Raw genomic sequence first — 26,341 nt, 5'->3', positions numbered from 1 at the left:
TGAATATAAGAGAGTTACGAGCCTTAATTGGGGTATAACACAGCCAAGAGTAGAGGAAAATATATACTTCAACACCCCCCCTCACCTATAATAAGAGTTTAAAACACATTAACACTCCCCCTCACCTATAATAAGAGTTTAAAACACATTAGGCTCTTAGTCAAGTCATTTTTTCATTGCACAAAGCCTAAAGTGTTTAATATCCAACCAAAAGTTGCCATGTTGACATCGTGTATGGTTATAAGAATAGGACACCGCTCTCGTTCTCTCTTCTTCCTTGAACTAATCCTAGATTCTTTCATATTCATCTTCCCTTCCCCACTTCCACTTTTAATTATGAATCACACAAAATCAGTAGACATAATAAAACAAGGATAAATACATCTTTCTTCAATAAAACACGAATTCTATGATTCTCTTTGTAAAATAGTTTGTGATAAGAGTGTCTATGTTAGATATTTTGTGCTTGACATTGTTGGACTAATGTCATTTGGAAATATTTTAGAAAAAATTACTTAAAGGACTTTGGTGGAGGGATTTATTTCTAGTTAATCCATAAGTTTTAGGGTTTTACTTAATAGTTCATTTAATAAAAATTTATTTTTAATTAGTCCTTGGACTCCACTCCCCACATTTCTCGTGATTGAAATGTCGAAACTGCCTTAACTATTCGAATTCACTATTTTTATCCATAAAAAATTTTATTTATGACAGTCCAACGGAGTTTTGAAGAGTCCATTATATTGGAAAGGATTTGAGAAGGAAGAAAAAATCATTTTCAATGATTTTTTCAAGTATTTTGAAGATGTATGTAAAAAAATTATGATTTCTTCAATTTTTTTTGCTTAGTTTTTCTATGAAAATTAATAAAAGATGGTTCTTTTGATTTGAAATCATCTGCACAAGTCATTATGTCCAGATTTTAATCTATCTTTCCATGTATTTTAGTCGAAATAACTCAAAAAATGAAAACATATGGGTTTTACCAATATCGAGATCACCACATTTTATTGTCAAGTCAACATTTTAATTATCAAACTCAACAATAAAATGTGGTTAGCTCGACAATAAATAAAACTAGTGATATCAATAATAAATAAAAATTGGTGAGCTCAATGATAAAAAGTGATGAGTTCGATAATAAATAAAACTAGTGAGTTTGACACTATATAAAATGTCAAACCCCGATTTTTCGATTCGTATCTCGAGGAAATAAATAATGGAATTATGAGAAAATCTTGAAAGTGGGATTTAAGGGTAAAACTTTAGGATGTTTCTGATCATTTTTAATGGAATCTGACCTCATCATTAGATTCAAAATGATCGAAAAACATAGTTTAGCCTGTAAGAACGCTTAAGTATGAGTCCGAATAGAAAAATTGCAAAATCTTCGATTATCGAGTCGGACTAGACAAAAATAGTGACTTTTTGCTAGAGAAATAATTATTAAGATCCGATCATACCATTGGGTTCGTAATAAAAAATTATTGAACATGGATTATTTATTTATCATTTTTTGAGATCAAGAAGTCGAATTATAGTCAAAAACGAAAATGACGTTAATTTTAGGGGTCACCTCAAGCCAAAAATGTAAACTTTTGTTAGAGAAAGAATTTATAGAAATTGACTACACCATTAGATCTATAACCAAAAATTAGGCAAAATAGAGTATTCATTCGTTACTTTTGGAGTCCAGATGATCAAATTATTGTTGATCAAAATAATAGGCGAAATATTGATTTAGTCCCAAATCTTATATAAATAAAATTTTAATTTTTTTTATATACTTCATTTTCTCCATCCGTCCAACAGCCAACGTCATTTTTTTTTAAATTAAATTTTTTTTTTAAATTCAACCCTAGATCTACGACAAATGGTTCACTGTCGTTGACCGACGCAGAAGGGAGAAACGTCCGTAGCCTCATTCTCTACAAAACCCACCCACCCTTTTTTATTTTCACTTTTTTTTTCATCCGATATCATCAAAAATCAGTCATATTTATATACGGGGATTTCGAGACTTCGAATTTCATCAATTTCGGGGTCAAACCGTCCTCCATCGTAGAAGGGAGAAAGGACGACGGCGTCGAGATCTTCAAAATCATCGGGTCAGATTCAAAAATCAACCGTCTTGAAGTTTAGTCTGTCTCGATTTTCATGCAATTCACCTCGATTTTCGTGCACGCGCTTCGATCATTTCGACTAGAGATTGTAAGGAACTCTAAATTTCTATTAGTAATCATAGATTGTGAAAATTGCATTTAGAATTTTATTAAAAATTTGTGGTGAGTTTTTAAAAATATCAAATTCAATTAGTTATTTCAAATTCACGTCAGAACTTGTATGTTTGATATGTTTAACTTTATTTTATAACAAATTATACGTGGGTAGGATATTTCATCGAGTTATTTCCGTCAGTTGGGTCATGTTCATCGCTCGGACCCCGTTTTGACTTAAGTTATGTAATTTTTCAATGTATGGATAAAAATGAATTTCATACTTAAGAAAAAAAAATATTTAATATTCATCGTATTGAATTAATGAATACTAGAAAGTGAATATTATTTTTGAAAGATTGAGAACTACAAAAATCGAAAAAAAAAGGGAAAAAGGGTATGAAACGGTAAAATGTCATAGTCACACCCGAGGGGTGATGTCTGTATTTTACATTGTAATGCTGTGTGTAGGTTGGTGAAGGGATATCCAAGGATAATGATTGGTTGTATGTTTATTTAAATTTCTGTTAACGCGAGACGCTGTTTACGTTTCCGTTCTGTTATTTATTTTAGGTCATTTGGTCATAGTTGCATGGTAAGAAATTGGATATCCATTCTTAACCTTGTATTATTAATTTCTCTTTTATTTTCAAATGAAAATAATATATATGTAGCTATTTTGTGAGTTGTTAAAGAGTTTGTAAATGCCTGAAGGGATAGTGCGTCATATCATCCGGAGTGGTGTACTATCATGGGATGTACGGTAGGGACCACCGAGCTCACACGTAGTATGGGACGCATATAAGAGTAGAGTCACAACTGGAATCCGGGTTTATTCATCTCTATCTTTACCAGTGAACTTGTAATGTAAAGGTGATCGTATACGAATGGTTTGTATATTTGGGAATCACATGCACGCCTGATAGGCATAGACGAAGATGATTAGTCAGTGATCACTAACAATCTATAGTAGTCAAACGTTCTGCCACATCGAAAAGAGACCCATTGCTTACGGTCACGTCAAAGGTCTAGCCCGAGCCGGATAAATGGTCAACCAAATGTGGTAAATGCAGCGATCGGTCACAAAATCAAGAACTAAAAGTCAGAGAAAAATTGTAACATCATGTCCCAACTGGGAGCAATCCAGTCGTGAATCCCGACTCTCTAATTCCAATATTCCACAATTGTGTATTATGTATCTGTTGTCTTATTTTGATATATAAAATGAAATGCATGTTTAATGTTTTCATTTGATCAATTAGATTTGTATAAAAAGAAAATGTTATAGTGAGTACTGCTGATCGATGTAATGTGAGTTTTAAAATGTTTAGTTGCTCATCCCTGACTATATGCACCAGTTAATCATAGTTTCTTCTGTAAAACTTTGCATATTTTAAAATGATTCAGTATGTTTATTCGTTAATGTTATGAGAGGTTATTGGCAAAAATTGTTTTCTTCCTTACTGGGTAACCATTGTTAATCACCATTTCCTTTTCCATTTTTTTAGTTTCAGATCCGGAGCTTGGCGAAGCAGGTGTAGAACACGAGTGAGGACTATCTGGCAGGTCGGATAGACGACCAGAGTCCGTTACCTGGTGAGTATTGAGGCTATACTCCCCTAGTGGTGTCAGTTCATCCAGATAGTCTTATTGATTTTGTCATGAGCGTTAACTTTTGTTAGAGTGAGGAGTTCTGTATAATCTTGTGTATTAATTTATTTTTCCGTACTCTGATCTATCGTACGATATTAGATGTATATAGGCTTCCGCTAATTATTATATTATGTATGTATATGTATGATTGTATGTTGTTTATCAGGTGCAGGTTGAACGTCTTGAAATGCTAACATAAATAAAGTGGACCATGCCGAAATTTTGAAATGTCACCTAGTACCTCAAAGATCTGACATGGGGATTTGTGTTAGCGTTTGGTGGGGCCACATAAAAAATTTTGAATCTTGACTTCGTTCTTCATTTTTGTTATAAATCATTGAAATAAATTATAAAATACATTTAAATGTTCAAAATTAAAAATATATCATTTTCATTCGTCATTCACAATAAAAAATTATCGAAAATAATTGGAATCATCATTGGAAAACCTAAGTATGTGAAGAAGATGAAAAAATGGGTATTTCAAAAATATTATAACTTGAGATGAATTTGAAAGATCATTAAGAATTTTTATTTTTATTTTTTAATAAATGGATTATCAAGTAACAGCCCAAAATTCATGGATTAATTAGAAAGAAGTCCCTCTGCCAAGGTCTTTCAAGTAAATTTTCAAATTCTATGATTGTGAATTTAATTATAGAGGACATCGTGTGCAACATTGTTGAAATTATAATTATTTTTAAAATACTAATGGTTAGGATCCGTTGACTACTAAGGAAAAAAACACAAGACCCCAACCCTTTAAACACAAAATTCAAATGGTTGAGATTTATGAGTATCTTGATAACACAAATCTCACAAATACTTAAATCGATTTAAATAATTTGACTTGTTACACTAGAATCAAGACTATGCGAAATGGATAATTATAAAAGCACCCCACAAATTAATTAGGGCAACTCACACCATAGTTGAATTATTTTATCTTATATGAGTTAAAAGTTTCAAAATGATCTTATTTTTGGTGAGGAGGTCATCCTTACTAAAAATCAGCCAATTTCAAAATTTTTAATCTCATCAAAACGAGGTCAAGAACCTTAAATCGTTCATTTTTTTTTTTGTAAACTAATTTTGATGGGTCAGAAGTTTCGAAATTGGCTGATTTTTGGTGAGGGTGATCTACTCATTATAAAGATCATCCTCACTAAAAATTAGTTCATTTCGAAACTTTTAACTCATATAAGTCAAAATAAGTTGGTTATGTGTGGGTTGCCTTTATTACTTCGTGGGGTGTTTTTATAACTACTTGTACGAAATACCGGGTTTTAAAACATGGTTGTATACTTGAATCAAGAATGCTGTAAAGTCGGATTTACTCCTACCCGTTCAAATGGTGACTCAACAAGAGCCGATCCCATCAGTCCTTTCAGAAAAACAACAAGGGTAAAATCGGTAAGTACAAATGCACGAAACACATAAAAGGCCCAAAAATTATAACTTGTAAGATCTCAGCTGTAACACAAGTGTGCGTCCACAGACAACAATGGCGGCTATCTCAAGTCGAACTGTTCCAATCAAAATCAGGAATTTCTCATTCGATGAGGGTTTCCATCGTGGATTCTCGAAAACCCTAGTTTTTCCACGAACACTTACTGGTTCGAAATCAAAATCTAGGGTTTTTGAGCACAAGAAATTAGAGGTCTCAGCTAGCAGTGGCGTTGATAAGCAGAGCAGCGACAGTGTACTTTCTGTAACCGATTCTTCTCCTTCTAGGGCGAGATCTAAGTAAGTATTGAAGTCAATTGTACCTCAAATTGCTCACTTTTCTGTAAATTGTAATCAGTATAGTTTACAAGCTTGGTTTGTTCTAATTTTAGCTGGTTTTTTATCTACATTTTCATTCGTTTGGAATTTGGATTCAATAATTATGTTACTTTGTTGTTCTTTAGTTAAACTGACAATTAATAAGGTGGGCAATGGATGACGAGGAAGCAAAACTAATTCTAGATTAGAATTTATCTGAAAGTCGGATTTTTTATTTCAAAAAAGAAAAACAAAATCCATTAGCCTAATAAAATAAGTATGCCACGGCCTGTAGAGCCAAATGTTCTGCACTAGGAGCTTCCATACACTGACTTGCTATACTTAAAACAAAGGAAATGTCTGATCTGGTGATAATGAGATAATTCAGCTTCCCAAAAAGCCTCTTGCACATGCCCATTTCATGCAAAAAGTATCCATTTTTTTTTTTTATAGATAACAAAATTTATTGAATAAGTGGTCGAGAAGACCAACTAAAGGTACAGCGATGACTACTAACACGAAATACTACAAACCCAATTCCATCTAGCCACAAAATCATCAAAAAACACACCCCTAAACTCAAAGAGAACTTTGGAGCAGAAAAAAGATACATGAAAGCACTGTAAGGGACACCTCTAAAGCCAACAGTTCTTTCCCTTCAAAACACCTGTTGTTACACTCTTTCCAAATAACCCAGCAAATTGTAAACAAAGTAAGCCTCCACAACACTCTTTTAGCATCACTAGAAGAATCCCTTATTAGTAGTCAACTTTTGATTAAGATCTATGGGTGTGTCCACAAGCTTGGATCGAAGTAAATCAACCTCGTCTAGAAGATCCAATGTGTATTTCCTCTTTGAAAGACTTATGCGACTAGTCGAATGAGCCACTTCAATGCACCCAATTCTCTGACATCACTATCTGTCGATACAGTATCATCAACATATATAACTAGAAGAATACATCCATCATCGGTAGAATGAAAATGAAAGTTTGAGTGATCTGTCTTACATCTTGACATTCCAAACTTAAATACTGCATCATTGAATTTCCTTGACAGTGCTCTTGGGGACTGCTTCGAACCATAAAGAGTCTTCTTCATGTTGCAAAGCTTGCCTAATTCTATCTAAACAATAAATCGAGGTGATTTCTCTATATACACCTCCTTGTGCAGGTCACCCTACAAAAAAGAATTATTCACATCAAGTTGGTATAGAGGCCATCCTAATGTAGTAGCTAAGGAAATAAATACATGCATCAATGCAACCTTAAACATTGGTGAGAAAGTCTTTGCATAATCCACACTATATGTCTATGTATAACCCTTCGCAACCAGGTGAACCTTCAACCTGTTAACTATGCCATCAAGGTGAAATTTAACAATAAACATGATATGCAACCTATAACTTTTTTCTTGGATGGAAGAGAGGCAAGATTCCATGTTCTATTATTATAAAGTGTAGTCGTTTCCTTTTCCATTCACGCCGTCCAACCCGCATGAGATAAAATATCCTAAAGGTACTTGGGAAAAAACATAGGGCAACGATGAAACATAACAAAACAATGAAGAAGATAATGAAACATATGAAACTAAGTTAGCAATATGATGCTAAGTGACACAAGAGCAAGTACCTTCACGAAGAAAAATAGGTAATCTAGATCTCTTGATGAACAGTAGATGGTAAATGATAGTCATAGAGGTCGCTCTCTGTTGACAAATATAAACCTTAAGATGAGGAACAACAAAGATGGTAACAAGAATAGGCAACGAAAGAACAAAAATACTTATAAATTCATCAGAAATATATCACAAAATATGGAACTGACTCGAAATATGGAGGATCGGTTCACACATAATGTTTACGTAAAACAAGACTATAACATTTATAATCATTTTGTATACAAGGATAGCGAAGGAAAATACATTTCAATCCACATGGATCCAATTTATCCCGATAAGGACCCAAATGATGAATGAAGGAGACAAAACCAAAAACACATGGAGTAAGATGAAAGTACGGATTATCAAGAAACAACACCTTATGTTGAGATTTACCTTCAAGGATAGGAGTAGGCATGTGGTTGATTAGGTAACAGGCTGTGAGGATAACATTTCTCCAAAAGGTTTTGGGAACTTCCATATGGTACAATAGTGCACGAGTAACCTCCAATAAATGGCCCTCTTGAGAAATTGCCCCCAAAAATATCTAAGGGAAACTAGCTTATGGAGAAATTGTCCCAATAAAAACTGAAGAAAAAAAATACCTTATGGAGAAATTGCCCCAACAAAAACTGAAGAAAAATACCTTGTATAGAAATTTTCCCCACCAAAAATTGAGAGTACTGAAGAAAACTGCACTCTAGGAAATTGACTAGGCCATAATAGGCTGTAGTGAAAATTTGCAGTCTTCATTACCCCCAAACATTGTAGCAAAAGCTCTCCACGATGCAGAATACAAAAAAACTACTCAAAATAGTATCAAACCCATTGAAATCGCTCTTTAGATTCACATGAGGATATATACTTATCAAAGACCATAAACAATACCCCTCCCTGTGGAGGATTATTTAAATGCCAACAATCTCTCAAACTTCAATCAGATCAACAAGGATGATTTCAACATAAAATCAAAAGAAAAATTGGAAGAAAAGTGGAAGAAATTAAAATTACAATCCCTAGATCACACGATATGCTCTAACACCATGTAAAATCTAGGCTTTTGAGAAAAGAAGAGAGAGATGAAGAAAATTTATGGAAGGGATTGAAACTGATTCCAACCCTAGTTGTAGGTCTTATATATATATATAGAGAGAGAGAGAGAGAGAGAGAGAGAGAGAGAGAGAGAGAGAGAGAGAGAGAGAGAGAGATAACACTTAATACAAAAGTCAGAAGATATTAATACCTCTAATGCTAGTTATTATATAATTTTTTTTGATAAGTGTAAATTTATTAATAAAAGAAAACATTACAAAAGGTGGTCGAGATGACCCACCATAAGGAAACAACTAATCACATAAGGAGTCCCATCTAAAAACAAACTCCTTGAAAAAAAACACCTTTGAATTTGGGACACAATTTACAACAAAAAAAAAATCCAATAATTCTAAGAACCACGTCTTGAAAAGAATAGGTCACTTCTTTGACAATTCTTCTATTTCTCTCCAACCAAAGCCCCCAAGTAATGGCAAAGGGAAGGAGCCTCCATAAGGTTTTCGTACACCCCGAGAATATGGCTTGGTCCCAACTTTGAAAAAGAGACAACAAGGGGTAGCTACTTATTTTCAAATCTAAAAGGGGTTGGCCTCTTTGATGGAACCACAACATCCATAATAATAGGAAAGTGATTTGAAGCCACTCTTTGGATGATGAGTTGTGAATCCTGAGGATCTTGTTGTTCCCAAGACCTTGACACTAAGAATCTATCCAGCCTACAAGAGTTGGACCATTTTGGTTTATTGGTCTACATACACGATTACACGACATACCTATGGGAATTGAATCACATTAAAATCTCCTCTTTTTCACTAGGGAAGACCACAACGCCCTTCATTATTATCCATATCCCCCCATAGTTTACCTCTTTCCTTACTCTCATTAGGACCATACACCTACGTATACCCATGGGAATTGGTCAATGGTCATCCACATTATTATGCTTTATGGATAAATTGAAGACCACCTCAAGAATTCCCCATATACCCAACCTTCCAAGTTGTACCCCTAGCTGGAACATGATACCATCCACAATCCCTCAAACCACATATCTTAACAATTCTATAACCAGGCCTTTCCAACATTGTCTCTTGGAGAGCTGTGTCCTTAGCTGTCCAAGCTTTGGTCATGCCCTTCTACAGCACTCTCCCATTCTTGTTCCCTAGCCTTTTGACCTTCCAAGACATCAGTTTCAAATTCATTAGGATCCGAGATTGTCCTCCTATATGTGCCTCCCCTCCCCCCCAAACATTCCTATCAAAACTGATGTCTGACAAGCTCTTTTAATACCTGTGTTTGAACAACATAACTGACTAATGGATCTCCCTAAGTTGCATCCTTCTTATTCTGAAACAGTTTATATGAAGAACCAAGGAGCTAGCGGGCTGATTTAGTTTGTTGTCATGGGTATGTAGTAATCATAAGTGCTGGTTTTGTTATTATTATTATTATTTACTTTGCAACTAATAGGATTGTTTTTGTTTAGATTTTATAATTAGGAAACTACACGTATTGGAGTTTCTCTCATCAGTTTTTTTTCCTACTAATGTTGACAGATGCTATTGAAATGGGTGAATTTGTACTTGTTCTGTATATCTTTTATGTTATATGAATTTAAGCATAAGTTTACTGGTAAAAGCTATGATCAGCTTTCAAAGTGTTTCTTAGTTTTTGAATTGCCTACTTTGGTTACAATATAAGTGCAGGGTGAGACGCCATACAATTTCAGTATTTGTTGGGGATGAAAGTGGAATGATAAATCGGATTGCAGGGGTGTTTGCTAGAAGGGGATATAACATTGAGTCCCTTGCTGTTGGTTTGAACAAGGACAAGGCACTCTTCACAATAGTTGTCTCTGGAACTGAAAGGGTGTTGCAGCAGGTCGTAGAGCAGCTTCACAAGCTTGTGAATGTCTTGAAGGTTCTGACCATTTCAATTTTTCAAGACATTATTAATATTGGTTCGTCTAAATTGTCTGATGATTGCAAAAATGTTCTAATCTTACTAATAAAAAAAAGCATGTTATCTGAACCATATAATCTATCATTTTTTCTTGGACTTTTTCCTGAAACTCTTACTATCCTGAGGAAGCAATATGTCACTGATAAGATCGTTTAATCTCACATTCCCTTGTGAGCCAAATTATCAGGTATCCTCTTAACTTGAACCAGGATGAGCTACATCTGCTTCTTTGGGCCTAGAATATGACTTACGAATGGATCATTTTTTGGGAAGATAAATGTACTTGGTGAAACTTCCTTTTATTTCAATTATCTGGTTCTTTATACATGAACCTTATGTCTTGTGGATTTCTTTTGTGTTCTTAATGATTATGGATGGTATTGAAGTATGGAGGGATTAGTCCTACATCCGAAGGGGTGGAGATACCCTACATTGTTAAAAAAAAGAGAGGGGAAAAATGTAGGGGAATTTTTATTTAGCTAGGGAATAAAATTCCCCATATAAAAAAAGTCTCTATCAACACCATTTTCTGATAAGGAGACTGCAATCCTATTTGCAATAGTTTACCCTCACCCTCGGGCTTATTCTTTAAGAAGGTTGATAACATGTACCAGTTGCCAGGATCCTTCCTCTTCATTTTTTCCCTGGTAAATGACATTGGATAAATAATCCTTCACTCCGAGGGGACCTATAAAATGGTCCTTGATAACTTTAAGGTCTTGTACTAATGTAGATGATGATGATGATATGTGATGTCCCTGGAAATATCTAGAGCTCTTTTATTGTTCTCCGCTTACTTTGACCTGATTAGCCATAGTGAACATGTTTTTAAAGTATCTAATATCTATAAAAAAAATAGCCTTAAAGTTGATCAAATTAAAATTCTGAAATATTGTATTTTTAAGCCCATTTTTTGTGAATTTTTTAATGGGACTGCCATTATCTTCTTAGTCATTGTTCATGATCTTAACAACTATGTTTTTATTCCTTGAGCATAGTTTGTCTGTATCCGTCCATTTGTTAAACCGGACTATCTCAATGTCGTTGTTTTGGAATATGGGCTGAGTCAAATGCAGATGCAGGAGACAGTGCTTGTCATTGATTCTTCATTTCCAAGCCAATTTGATTTTCCAGTCACAAGGTTGACAACTAACAAATAACTACTATTTAGTCACATGTGCCTTTCTTGTCAGTTACTTTTCTCAGAGTGTGTGTCATATTGAGCTTTACCAAAATTACGAAAATTTAAAATCTAACTCATCTAAAATTATTATGTGAAAATTTACCAAAAGTTCGAAAATCTTCCCTAATCTAGCCGGATGGTAGAGGGCAGTCTCCCTTTATCTGCTAAAACTTCTTTTTGTATCTTCTTTTCATGTTTCCTTAAATATTTTCCGAAAGTTAAGATGAACTATCATTTTTGTAGTAAACTAACTACTAAATTTGGCTTCTATGGGATGGGGATTTTAAATGTGGTCTCGGTGTTGAATTTGATTCGACATTGTAAAAAATTATACAATTTGTACTGCCTTGGTTGAATCTGGTAAGACTTAAGTAATACTCGATAAACAGATTAGTATTTTCCATGTTTACAACAAGCACACTCAGATATATCATGAGAAGAAACATCCCCTAAAGCACATGTAGACACAAGGTACTACAGATGGGATGCTGAAATATGACCTAATCTAGAATGCCACAAGTAAAAACTACTAGATTTAGGTCCCAATCTAAAAGAAGATACATCAATAGAAGAAACAAAAGATGTGGAAGCAGTTCTGGTAGGAAAATGGAAATCCTCTAAGACGTACAGGCCGCGTTCTCTATGATTGGTCCCAATCAGCCTTTGAGAATGACAGTCCTGCACAAAGCAACAAGAATTGGAGAAGTAAACAAGACATCCAGAATGACAAAGGTGACTAATAGAAATGAGATTCAAGGTAAGCTGAGGAAGAAAATAAACATCAGGAAGAGATAACTGAGAGGAGGAAACAGATCCAACACCAGCTAAAGACATGGATGTGCCATTAGCTGCGAGAATGCTATGTTCCTGTGGTGGAAAGTTAATGGACAAAAACAAAGATCTATCATGAGTCGTGTGATGTGTAGCACCAGAGTCAAAAATCCAAGTGGTGTGATGACTACCTGGAGGGGCACTAGATGAGGATGAACCTACATGCAGAACAACATTGGGACACTGAAGGAGGAACTGCTCCATCTAAGCTGCAACATCAGCAAAAGACGGTGGTGACTGACACCAGCTAAAGACATGGATGTGCCATTAGCTGCGAGAATACTTAGTTCCTGTGGTGGAGAGTTAATAGACAAAAACAAAGATCTATCATGAGTCATGTGATGTGTAGCACCAGAGTCAAAAATCCAAGTGGTGCAATGACTACCTGGAGGGGCACTAGATGAGGATGAACCAACATACGGAACAACGCCAGGACTCTGAAGGAGGAACTACTCCATCTAAGGTGCAACATCAGCAAAAGATGGTGGTGCCTGAGTGAGGGAAACCTGAGGTGCAGAATGTGCCTGATTAACAAAAGGTGGTAGATATTACTGGTACTGAGGCGGGGTCGCCAATGCTGCAAGGAGGAGGGGGTCCTCTGTACTGAGTAGTCTGAGAAACAGGTCCTTGACTCTACTGTTGAGGCTTCTGCAGACATTGACTCTTCCAATGTCCTTTCTGATGACAATATGAACACTCATCAGCAGGCTTCCTGAACTGTGACTGTTGGATTTTCCTCTGAGCAGCATAGGATTGAGGCAGTAGCTAAGCTACCAAGATCGTCTAAGGAGATACATTAAGAGCACCCTTCCCTAGTTGGGTCCCCAACTGATCCTCCTCAGCAAGTAACTCACTAACAACAACATCAACAGTAGGAAGAGGGTCTCTGTGTAGAATGGAGCCCCGAATAGTCTCAAAATCAGCATGTAAGGCAACCATGAATTGTACCAAGCATTGTCTCTCTCTGCAGATAATCCATGCCATCAAGCAGTAAGTGCAGAAGGCACGATTAATGCAAGCTGATTCTATAAATCAGTCATGACACTATAAAACTCTTGGACAGTATGATCTCCCTGTCGCACACCCTTGACATCAATCTCTAACTGGTACTGTCGAGCAAAGTTGGATTTGGTATACAACTTCTTCGGGTGATCCCATCTCTCCTTAGCCGTTGGAAACTTGGCCAACTGAATAGCAATTGAGAGTTCTAATCCAGGTAATACTTTTGGAGTTGTTCATTGTCCATTTCTTGAGTTCAATGGCATAGCCAGCCTTGGTGATTTCAGTTGGCTTATTGGCTGTACTATCGACATAATCCCACAGCCCTTTACCCATCAAAAAATGTGTCATAGCATCAGCACAATATCCATAATTAAGCCCAGTCAATTGAACACCAGTAGCCTGAAGAGAATCTGATTTATCATCTGCCATTGCAAGAACATATAGGTAGAGACCCCATAAATAGAAGAGAAAGAAATCGTTGGATGTGATCTGGAGTGAAAATCTAGCTGGGAACAGTAGATTTGATGAAGAGCAACAAGAACAAATCAGAAAAAAATGAGAAAGAATAGATATCTGATGTATAAAAGCAAGGATAAATAAAAGAAATCAGAAAAAATGAGATTTCTGATGTACAAAACAGACCACAGAAGTAGGCTTCTTCGCTGGAGCAGATCTGATGTGAAAACAGATGTCTTTGAAGTCCATATCGAAAAAGAATAGATATCTGATGTAAGATTGTAGGGAGAGATCAATGCATCAAAACAGATCTGAAATCTGATGTAGATGATCCAAAAGAAGACAAGTAGCAAGTCTGATGTGAAATGAGATCATAATCTGGGTTTAAAGAGATAAAATCTGATGTGAAAAGGGCAGATCTGATGACCAAATCTGGGTTCAAAAGGTGCAGATCTGATTTGAAATTAAATCACATATCAGATTTGTTGGCTTTGATCTGATGACCAAAATCTGGGTACAAATAGAACAGATTTGATGTGAAAGGGGAATGGATCTGATGTGAAATCAGATCATCAGATCTGAGTTCAAAGAGTGCAGATCTGATGTGAAATCAGATTTGGTAGCTTTGATACCATCTTATCAAACTACATTAATGATAGATAATAACAACACAAGAGAACTTGGCTATATATAACTTACAAAAGAAAGGGAAAAGACAAGTACGAGAAAAAAGAATAAAGAGTAAACAAAATGGAGAGTGAGTTGGCTGATCTGTGGGTGGAGAGAGCGGAATTTGTGGCTGATCTGTTGGTGGAGAGAGAGCTGGCTGGTCTGCTAACAATCTCCCTCAAGTAGGAACATGGAAAATGGATGTCAAAAATGCTTTTCTGCATGGTGATCTAACTGAGAAGGTGCATACGACTCCCCCTCCTAGAGTTTCAGTTCAAAACAGAGAGAAAATTAAGAGTATTTTTATTAATTAGCCCTAATTAGGCTATTAAGATTTACATAAGATAAACAGAAAAAGGGAAAAGACTAAAATGCCCTAAGGACTTATTTAACACTCCCCCTCAAGTTGGTGCGTGGATATCAACAATGCCCAACTTGGATAAGACATCTTTAAAGGAAGCTTTACTAACACCTTTAGTAAGAACATCAGCAAGTTGTTGAGAGGTAGGAACAAAGGGAGTACAAATCTGTCCAGAAACTATCTTTTCTCTAATGAAATGACGATCAACTTCTATGTGCTTCGTTCTGTCATGCTGAACCGGATTTGCAGCTATGTTAATAGCTGATTTATTATCGCAATATAGTAAGAAAGGGACCGGCACAGGAAGACATAAATCAGCTAGTAAGATTTTGAGCCACAACAACTCGCATACTCCAAGTGCCATAGCTCTGTATTCTGACTCAGCACTCGACCGAGAAACCACATCCTGCTTCTTACTACGCCAAGTTACCAAGTTACCACCAACTTTAGTACAATACCCAGAAGTAGACCTTCTATCAGTCACTGAACCAGCATAATCTGCATCTGTCCATGCCTCAATGCGAAGATGACCATGATTATTAAATAAAATACCTCGACCAGGACATCCCTTAAGGTATCTAAGAATACGATAAACAGCAGCAAGATGAGGTGTTCGAGGCGAGTGCATAAACTGACTTACAACACTAACAGCATAGGTAATGTCAGGACGAGTCATGGACAAGTAGATCAACTTTCCCACAAGACGCTGATATTGGCCAATATCTGACACACACTCCCCCTCAGAATCAGCCAACCTGTGATTCTGCTCAATAGGAGTATCAACTGGCCGAGATCCAAGCTGACCAGAGGCACTGAGTAAATCAAGAACATACTTACGTTGAGAAATAAATATACCAGACTTAGACCGGTCAACCTCAATACCCAGAAAATAGCGAAGATGGCCAAGGTCCTTAATCTCAAATTGACGTCCTAAATAAGTTTTGACCTCGGTAAGGCCATCGACATCATCTCCAGTAAGAACAATATCATCCACATACACAATCAGAGCAACAGTTTTGCCTTGGGAGTGACGCAAGAACAAGGTGTGATCAGCAGAACTCTGATGGAAACCAAGCTGATGCATGGCCTTAGTGAAGCGCTCAGACCAAGCACGAGGAGACTGCTTCAGACCATAAAGGGACCGGCGAAGACGACAAACATGTGCAGGAGAAGCAGAAGGAAGAAACCCAGGAGGTTGGACCATATAGACTTCTTCTTGAAGATCACCATTGAGAAAAGCATTTTGACATCTAACTGAAAGAGAGGCCATCCGCGGATAGCCGCAACAGAAAGGAGAACACGAATGGTGGTCATCTTGGCAACCGGAGCAAAAGTTTCCTGATAATCAATCCCATAAGTCTGAGCATAACCTTTGGCTACCAAACGGGCCTTATAACGAGCAATGGAACCGTCCGGATTATGCTTAAGCGTGAAGACCCAACGACAACCCACAGCTTTCCGTCCAGGCGGAAGAGGAACAATGTCCCAAGTTTGAGTCTTGTCAAGAGCAGTCAACTCATCAATCATAGCTGCACGCCACTCAGGATGAGCAATAGCATCTGCAACAGTAGTAGGAAGAGAAACAACGGAAACAGAAGCAAGAAAACTCTGATAGGAGGGGGATAGTACAGAATCAGAAATATAATTTGAAATGGGATAAGTACAAGTGCGCTTACCCTTACGAGTGGCAATAGGACGATCATCACAGGGAACAGACGGAGGCGGAGCTGGAGGCGAGGAGGCGAGCTGGTCGGGCATCGAAGTGATGGTAGTATCACGGGGACGTCGAGAGTAAACCTGCAATGGAGGAGAAGACGAACTGACGGGGGGTGGAGAAGGAGGAACAGGCATGGGAAGGGGAAATAAAGAAGGAAAAGAATCATCAGGTGAATCTAGAGGAAACCACTCAGATTGAATACCAACGGACCCACTATAGTAAGGAGTATGCTCAAAAAAAGAAACATCTCGAGAAATGAAACGCCGTCGAGAAGGAGGATGGTAACAACGGTATCCTTTCTGGGTAGAGGAATAACCCAGAAAGATACATTTTACGGCCTTAGGGTCAAGTTTAGTACGAGTTTGGGCAAGAACTTGAACAAAGCAGACACACCCAAACACACGCGGAGAAAGTGGAAACACAGAACGATCTGGAGAGAGCTTAGAGAGGGGTGTGGCAAACTGAAGAACACTAGAGGGGGTCCGATTAATAAGGTAAACAGCAGTAAGAACTGCATCGGCCCAATAGGATTGAGGCACATTCATGCCAATAGAAATGGCACGAGCTAACTCTAGAATATGACGATTTTTGCGTTCTGAACGACCATTCTGCTGAGGGGTCTTAACATTGGACATTTGATGCTCAATGCCAGACTCTAAACAAAGTTTCAAGACCTCACTATAGGTGTACTCAGTACCATGATCAGAACGGAAGGTCTTGATGGTCTTGATGGTACAACCAAATTGGGTATGAACCATAGCAAGAAATTGCTTGAAGATACCATAAACCTCACTCTTGTGTTTCATAAGATAAACCCAAGTGGTACGACTGTGGTCATCGATGAACAAAACAAAGTAGCGAAAACCAAGAATGATGGGACAGGGGAAGGTCCCCACACATCAGAATGAATTAAGTCAAACATAGCAGGAGTAGTAGTATTCATACTAATAGGATAAGAAGAACGCACATGTTTAGCTAATTGACAAGTTTCACAAGACAAATCAAACAAATTGTTATTATGAAATAAAGTAGGGAACATGTGTTTCAAATATCCAAAAGAAATATGGCCTAAACGTAAATGCCAACGCATTACAAGAGCCTTATTAGACTGACTACGACTACTACTAAGCTGAAAAGCAGAATAAGTGCTAGGGGAACCGGGAACGTCCAAGAGATACAATCCATTTACTTCATGTCCAGTGCCAATCGTCCTCTTCGACTCCAGATCCTGAAAGACACAATAAGAGGGATAAAAGGTTACACTGCAGTTCAAATTTTTTGTAAGACTACTAACAGATACAAGGTTAGTAGTAAGTTGAGGAACATGAAGTGTGTTAGTTAAGGATAAAGAAGATGTAATGGGTAAATGACCTTGACCAGCTATGGAAGACAAAGAACCATCAGCTAGTCGGACCTTGCGATGACCAGAACAAATACTATAGGTTTTAAATAGGGAAGACGTACCGGTCATGTTATCTGAGGCACCAGAATCAATGATCCATGGTGAGGAAGTGGTAGAAACACTGTGTGCAGATGCTAAGGTACCTGAGTGAGCAAAGGTAGAAACTGGCTATGATGAGGTCTCTATCTGATTGAAGAATTTTCTGAACTTGTCAAGCTCGGCTTGGGACAGAGATACCGAATCCGACGAGGAGGTAGTAACTGAAGGAGGTGCTAAATCATTCGTTTGTTGAGAAACTACATGAGCTGAAGACCGTTGAGACTGTTGACGATGCTGATTAGGACGACCATGAAGTGCATAACAGCGAGCTTTCACATGACCCAACTTTCCACAATGATCACACTTATGTCGCTGACGGGTAGGCAGAGACTCACTGTGGGACTGTGAAGAAGGTAGACGAGCAAGCATAGCGGAGTGATCTCCCGAAGAAAGGGGTATGACAGCTGCGCGACGACTCTCATCAGCCAAGACATAGGAATACGCAGTCTGTAGGGAAGGAAAAGGATCCATTCCTAATAAATGAACTCTCGCATACTCAAACTCATCCCGAAGACCAGCCAGAAACTGAAAAACCCGATTCTTGTCCAGAATTGATGCATACAATGTCTCATCAAGAGGGTCCTTCCAGGAGTAATACGAAGAATAAAACGTCAACTCTTCCCACCGAGCACGTAGTTGTGATATATACGTAGTAACAGAAGAGTCACCCTGTGAGAGTCGAGAAATCTCACGCTCTAGGTTAAAAATTCGGACATTGTTTTGACGTTGCGAGTAAATACTCTTTGCGGAATCCCATATTTGTTTTGCTGTCGAGGAGAACATAAAACCGGCTGCAATGTGTGGTTGCATCGATGAAACCAGCCAAGAACGGACCATAGAATCGTTAGCAAACCACTGGGAGTAAGAATTGTCGGTTTGTGTAGGTTGTTTGTCCGCCCCTGTGAGATAACCGATCTTCCCTTTTCCACCAATGAACATTTCAACCGATCGTGCCCATAGAAGATAGTTAGGACCATCTAATTTCACGGTAGTGATTTGAATACCAGGAAAGTCGGTTGAATGAGACGGAAAACCACTCGACCCATTACTAGTACCAATGATCGAGGAAGAGGATGACTCAGAGGCCATCAAATAATCCGAGTACTTTGGTTTGAAGAAAGTTCAAAAGTGATCGCAGCACCCTAAAGGTGACAATGCACGATCAAAAGAGCTATAAGGGCTAATTAAATACTGTTGTGAGTGATCCAATAATCATTACCGCAAATATAGGTAATCAATGAGCAATATAAGTAGGAGAACAGCCTCAAAGAGCACTCTAATGTGATCGAAAAACTTCGTAGATGTTCAAAACACTGCCGGCCCCCTCTTATAACCACTATGTGAGTAAAACAATTAAAACCACAGCCACCGGATGAGTCGTACAGGTCAGAACAGCAACTTGCTTAGATAAACCACTTTCTGTGATCGTAGATGTCCAAGCTGCTCCGATAGGTGTCGCACGACCTCAATACAGCCACCAAAGGCGTCGTACGACTTCACTCCAACCACTAGAGGCACCACACGACGTCACTACAGCCACCAACGACCTCAATACAGCCACCAAAGGCGTCGTACGACTTCACTCCAACCACTAGAGGCACCACACGACGTCACTACAGCCACCAACGACGTCGCACGATCTTACTACAGCCACCAGAGACGTCGTATGACTTCAGTACAGCCACTAGAGGCGTCGCACAACGTCAACAGCATCGTTGCTGTGAGTATAGCCTGATCGCAGGCTTTGAATCAAGTTAACTCCCTATCGCATGGGGTTTTTAGCAACAAATAACCCCCGTAGGGGTGATATAGGTTGAAGACGAGTGATGTAGGGGCTTTGTTTCCAAGGAAGAATGATTCGATTGAGTTTGTAGAGGAAGAAGAAAGAGTTCGAGTTCGAGTTCGATCGCAAGCTCTGATACCAAGTTCAAAACAGAGAGAAAATTAAGAGTATTTTTATTAATTAGCCCTAATTAGGCTATTAAGACTTACATAAGATAAACAGAAAAAGGGAAAAGACTAAAATGCCCTAAGGACTTATTTAACAGTTTCACACAAGTCTGGTGAAGTTTGCAAACTTCACAAGGCTTTATATGGTCTCAAACAAGCTCCTCATGCTTGGTTTGAGAAGTTTCCTACAATCATCTGTCAATATGTCTAGTAATTCAGATACTACTATATTTATTCGCTCGTCAATCAATGGAAATATTTTTCTACTGCTCTATGTTGATGATATGATTTTGACAGGAGATGATATTGTTGGGTTGGCTCATGTAAAACTTCAGTTACATCGCGAATTTGAGATGAAAGATCTCGGTCTTCTACTGTATTTTCTTGGAATGAGGTGGTCGCATCCTCTGATTGGGGCTACTTGCTGTCTCAGTCCAAGTAAGCGACTAATGTCCTTGAGCACGCTCGACTAACTGATACTCGGATGGTAGACACCCCTCTTGAGGTTCATGTTTGACTAATACCTTCTGACAGTATCCTCCTCGAGGATCCGACTTTATATTGAGTTATTGTTGGCAATCTTGTATACCTCACTATTACTCGACCTGACATAACCTATGATGTTCATGTGGTTAGCCAGTTTGTCTCTGCTCCTACCACTGTTCATTGGGCCGCTGTGACCAGGATTCTACGTTATCTGCGGGGTGCCTTATTTCATAGTTTGCTTCTTCCATCCTCATCATCGTTATAGTTGCGTGCCTATTATGATTCTAACTGCGCTGGTGATGTTACGGACCGCAAATCTACCATGGGGTTTTATATATTCTTGGGTGACTCTTATCTCCTGGAGGAGTAAGAAGCAGTCAGTTATTTCTCGCTCGTTTGCTGAGGTTGAATATCGTGCTCAATGTTGTTAAATAGCATATGCGACCATGTGCGACCAACACATGTTTGCATATGCCATTTCGCACATCGCATATGCAGTGGCATATGCTATAAGGGGAAAAAAAAAGAAAGGAAAATGTTTAAATCCCGATTCTTGAGTAGTTTTCTTTGTTCTTTTGAGTTTTGATAGTTGAGAGTGAGAGAATGACTTAAGTTGAGACTTGAACTTTGAGAGTAATAGAGTAGAGATTAGAGAATATTTATAATTATGTGGGAATGTATAATAAAATGTAATGAGATTTAATACTTGGGGGTTTTGTGAGAGTAAGAAAGAGATTAGAGGTAGAAGAGATGTTGTAAAAGGAATATAGAGGATAGAGGTGGGATATTTATAAGAGAAAAATGAGTTTAAGCTATAAAAAAAAAATGTGTTCAAACAGTATGCCATCGCATATTGTGCAAATAGCATAATTTTATGTATGCGATGGTAGCATATGCGAAAATTAGTTTGGAAATGGCATATGTGATTGCTTATGCGGCCGCATTTGACGACATTGATTGTGTTATAGCCACCACTGCTCAGGAGATTGTTAGGCTTTGTCGACTTGTAGATCTTGGAATTCTTGCTTTTGATCCGATTCTGATGTACTGTGACAACAAGAGTGCCATTCAGAATTTTTGCCTAGTGCTTCCAACAGAGTTTTGTCTCTCTATGGTATGTTTCCTCTCAGATGTAGTTAGCTGACTTTTTCACAAAGTCGCATACCATTGCCCGCATTCACTTCCTAGTTAGCAAACTCTCGCTGCTCCTAGTTGTACCATCATGAGTTTGACAGGGGGTGATAAACAAATCAATAGTTTTCATGTTCCAACGTGAGGGGGAGTGTTAGCAGACCAGCCAGCTCTCTCTCCACCAACAGATCAGCCACAAATCCAGCTTACTCTCCACCCACAGATCAGCCAACTCACTCTCCACCCTCAAATCAGCCAACTCATTGTTCATTTTGTCTACTCTTTATTCTTCTTTCTCATACTTGTTTTTTCCCTTTTTGTTGTAGGCTATATATAGTGAAGTTCTCTTATGTTATATATCATTAATGTAATCTTAGTTTGATAAAACTTGGTGGAGTTGCATACTATTGCAAGTTGCAACTTGGATTGATACCATCTGAAAACTGTGAATATCTGTGACTTGTTTGAGATTTCAAACCTTGGCCCGGGTAGCCACAATACCATCAATGTTCAACTGCTACTAGTTACAAAAAATGAATTCACAATGTACGCTTCTTTCAATTAGAACTTGTCACTTGTGTTCCATTTAGTAATTTGTATAATGTTTTCATTTTTTTTTATTAATTTGTCCACTTAAATGTTTACTGTTATACTTGGTTTCAATGAATCTACTTTTTCTGTCCATTTGTTTGACAAGTGCAATTTTTCTGGTACTGAAATATCATTTTATCGTGCTTTTTTTCATCCATATATGTATAAAGTCTTTCTAATGCTCATTTCACCCAATTTTCCTTATAACTACATTAATTTTTATCTGATCAACCAGGTGGAAGATCTCTCTAAGGAGCCACAGGTAGAACGTGAACTGATGCTCATGAAACTCAATGCAGATCCAAGCAATCGTGCAGAGGTAATTACAATCCTCATTTTTCATCTATTCAGTCATTTTTCAACTTCAGACGAGTTGGGAGCCTATGGATCTTAGAGAGGTTTACAAACATTATATAAATGCTAGTTCATAAAGGAAAGCATAGGATAAATCAAAACTAGATTAATACATCTATAGTAACTGTAGCAGCGCTCTGCCTGTACCAACTTCAGATTTCCACCAATGGATCTCCTCTTGGATGGGCCTCACACTGATTTTTTTATTTATTTATGAGTTATATCACACCATCTTGGAAATATGAAGTTATAGATCACTTCAGCCACCAGTTTTTTTCTGGAAAGTAATACAACTGAAAAAGCCCTATCATGGCAAGAATCCCATAATCATCTGGGGTTATAAAACACTTTGGAGGTCAACACATCAAGAACATAAAAAAAAAGCCATGATGAACTTAAGGTGTGGAGGGCTACCGAGATCTGCAAATATCTTAGGTACAAAGACATTATAAGCCATCACCTTCTGCTCAAGTATCCTTTCAAGGGTCCGATATAGATATTCATTAGAAGGTTCTTTTTATTATCACAATTATATCAGTTTTTTAGAATACTTACTCAAAAAATTACTTGAAATGTAATTAAAATGTTTTGTTTTGTTTATGTTTGTGTTTTTAGATCTGTAAAAGGAGATATTTTGTTAAAGAAAGATTTTGGGAATAACATCTCCAACATACAATTATGTCTTTGAGCACCCTATTTTTTGGGTGACTCACTTTAGAGTTTCTTGCAGCAAAATAAGCGGTCAGCTGTTTTGCATATTTAATATCCTTTATACCGTCAAACTGGAGGCGAATTAGAGAAAAAAAACCAAGGTTTAAAATCTTGTTTCCAGACAGTGTTTCAGTAATATATATATATATATATATATATATATATATATATATATATATATATATATATATATTTATGGGAGCGGTTCGGCAGCCCTAAAGTTTGCCTAACATTGTGCCAAACATTTTTCAAAACATGGGTTAGAAGCTTTGGAATGAGCTAATTTTTTGTGAGGATGATCTCTATGATGAGGAGATCATCCTCACCAAAAATCAGCCTATTCCAAAACCTCTAACCCCATCAAAAGTGATTTACAAAAATTGGACGGTCCACGATTCTTCAACTTGTAAACTAGGGTTAGAAGTTTCAAAATGAGCTGATTTTTGGGGAGGATGATCTCTTCACCGTAGAGATCATCCTCACAAAAAATCAGCCTATTCCAAAACTTCTAACCCCATCAAAAGCGATTTACAAAAAATGTTTGGCAAACTTTAGGGCTGCCGAACCACTCCCTATATATATATATATATATATATATATATATATATTATCCTATCAGTTTGACTAGTTGGGATTGCTAAGTGAACAAATCTGAATAAGCATAAACCGTTTGAGAAATGTAGGAGACGAGTGGGCAACAACTAACAATAGGGAAAACCTTCATTTGAATGGAGATATCTGTGAAGCAGTGGTAGACATAAACCGCTTTTGCCAATGAATAATTAATAATTTATCCCAGCTTATGTAAACATAGTGACCAAAAGTCATTTCCTTCTCACTTCAAAAATTTGTATCGACATCTAGGGATCCTCTTCAAAGCTTCTTTTTTTTAATTTCTGGTAAGGTGACTGCAATTCTGTGTTCTCATGGTTCCTTGGAGAAAACATATACAACTGTGGTTGCTGATGGGGGATCTCCTAGTCCAAGAATTGAGCTCAAAAATAATCTTAACCCTCTGATAGGTCATATTCATTGGACAAACATTGTTATTAAACCAGATGGTTGGTAACAACCACCCGAATTGATTTTTGAATTAGGAAATCTGTACTGTGGGACTCAATAGATGATGGTCCCACTCTCTTCATCTATGCCACACATATGGCACCGGCGTTGGTAGAACATCCTTACTGTCTATAGAAGGGTGACACCTTGATTTCCTTGAAGGATAAAGAGGGCATTGAGTGGGTTCTGACTGGTGGGGAATTCCCAAGTGTTGAATGATTGAATGTTGGTTGGTGGCATTTTCTAAGAAATGCATATCATTTTCCATCCTGAAGGGGCTTCCCTAATGAAACCCATCTATTCATACTGATGTTTTATTTCTCATTCTTGGGATGAAGATACCGACGTAATATTTATTGGTTTAACTCTTCAGATCATGTGGTTGGTGGACATATTTAGAGGGAGAATTGTGGATATCTCAGAGCACTCTGTAACTATTGAGGTGACTTTCAACGGACTTTTACTTCCTAGCTTGATTTTGTGTTTCATATGTTATGATGTTGGTTTGTAACTTAGAAGCTGATATTTGTTTTTGTGCTAGACTATACATGTTTATGTTTTACTTCCTAGATTGATTTTGTGTTTCATATTGTAGAAGATTAGACTTAGGGTTTAAGAGAGAGAGAGAGAGAAGAGTCGAACTTGACTCTCTCACTATGAATTGTGGTATATGTAAAAATAGATATAAAATGAAATTACACATATTCCCTTATGGCACATATATAAAATACTGATATATCTAACATTCCCCTTCTAGTTGGAGAGTATATATCATATAATCTCAGCTTGTTACACATAAAAGTAACCTATCACTTCCCAATGACTTGGTAAACAGATCAACAAGTTGATCTTCAGACTTAATATATGTTGTAGCAATTTCACCACTCAGAAGAGTCTCATGAACAAAATGATAGTCCACCCCGATATGTTTCATATGCTCGTGAAACATCAGATTGGAAGCTATATGCATGGCTGCCTGATTATCACATAGAAGACTCATAAGTCTCTCTACTGTGAAACCAATCTCTTAGAGAAAATGTCTCAACCAAATAAAATCACAAGAAGTATGAGACATAGCTCTATATTCAGCTTATGCACTTGATCTAGCCGTTACTGTTTGCTTCTTGCTTTTCGATGATACAAGATTACTTCCTATGATGGTACAATAACTTGTGGTAGACCTCCTTTCTGAAGGAAAACCAGCCCAATCTGTATTTGTATATCTCTCAATTTGAGTATGACCATTAAGCTTGTATAACAAACCACATCTTGGAAATCCCTTCAGGTATCTCATAATGCGTTGAACAGCTACCTAGTGTGGCATCCTAGGTGCTTTCATAAACTGACTCACAATGGTAGCGTGTGAGATGTTTGATCTTGTGATGGTGAGGTAATTCAACTTTCCAACTAACCTCCTGTATTTGTGGGATCATCAAATGCATCCCCGTACTCTGCTGTAAATTTCAACTTCTGATCCATGGGGACACTCACTAGTTTAGACCTAAGTAATCCCTTCTCTTCTAACTAATCTAGGACATACTTCTTTTGAGAGAGACTAATACCACGACTTGAACGAGCCACCTCAATACTAAGGAAATATGTCAATTTCCCAAGTCCTTGGCATGAAATTATTGTTGGAGATAAGATTTCGATCTCTGTATCCCATCAAGATCACTACCAATTAATACCATGTCATCAACATAGACTATCAGCAACACGTACTCCTTGTGGAGAACCGCATAACTGAACTTACCAAACCATGCTTGTGGAGATAGCTTCAAACCTTAGAGTGATTTCCAAAGCTTACACATTTTTCTAGTCTCCCCTTGAGTAATGAACCTAGGTAGTTGTTCCATATACACTTCCTCATGTAATCACCATGTGGGAAGGTATTTTAACAATGAATGGAAGTAATTTTTGCAACTGGAGAGAAAGTCTCAGCATAGTCAATAATTTCATAAGTCTGTGTGTATCCCTAAGCAACTAGTTGAGCTTTCAATCTATCAATTGTACCATCAGAATGAAATTT

The 26,341-nt window shown here is 37.4% G+C and overlaps 1 protein-coding gene and 1 long non-coding RNA gene across 2 annotated transcripts in view; one reads left to right on the top strand and one right to left on the bottom strand.

The window, feature by feature from the left end:
- The first annotated feature begins 5,325 nt into the window (after positions 1 to 5,325).
- LOC147406680 (acetolactate synthase small subunit 1, chloroplastic-like) overlaps positions 5,326 to 26,341 on the top strand; it is a 31,610-nt gene continuing 10,594 nt past the window's right edge. The window contains exons 1-4 of the mRNA XM_086434832.1: positions 5,326 to 5,615; positions 10,052 to 10,265; positions 22,421 to 22,504; positions 24,686 to 24,754. Coding sequence (XP_086290958.1) covers positions 5,374 to 5,615; positions 10,052 to 10,265; positions 22,421 to 22,504; positions 24,686 to 24,754 — 609 coding nt within the window. The 5' untranslated portion in view covers positions 5,326 to 5,373. The remainder of the gene's footprint in view (positions 5,616 to 10,051; positions 10,266 to 22,420; positions 22,505 to 24,685; positions 24,755 to 26,341) is intronic.
- Positions 11,253 to 14,488, bottom strand: LOC147406681 (uncharacterized). Its single transcript, XR_015176545.1, has 3 exons — positions 12,707 to 14,488; positions 12,453 to 12,611; positions 11,253 to 12,168 (listed from the first exon to the last, which is right to left on the bottom strand). It is a non-coding gene; the product is annotated as an uncharacterized LOC147406681 (long non-coding RNA).

This window comes from Akebia trifoliata, chromosome 3 (genome assembly GCF_017979445.1).
Source record: "Akebia trifoliata isolate Shusen 1 chromosome 3, ASM1797944v1, whole genome shotgun sequence".
Taxonomy (NCBI): Eukaryota; Viridiplantae; Streptophyta; class Magnoliopsida; order Ranunculales; family Lardizabalaceae; genus Akebia; species Akebia trifoliata.
Note: the sequence above shows the minus strand (reverse complement) of the source record. Positions and strands in the feature narration are given on the sequence as shown.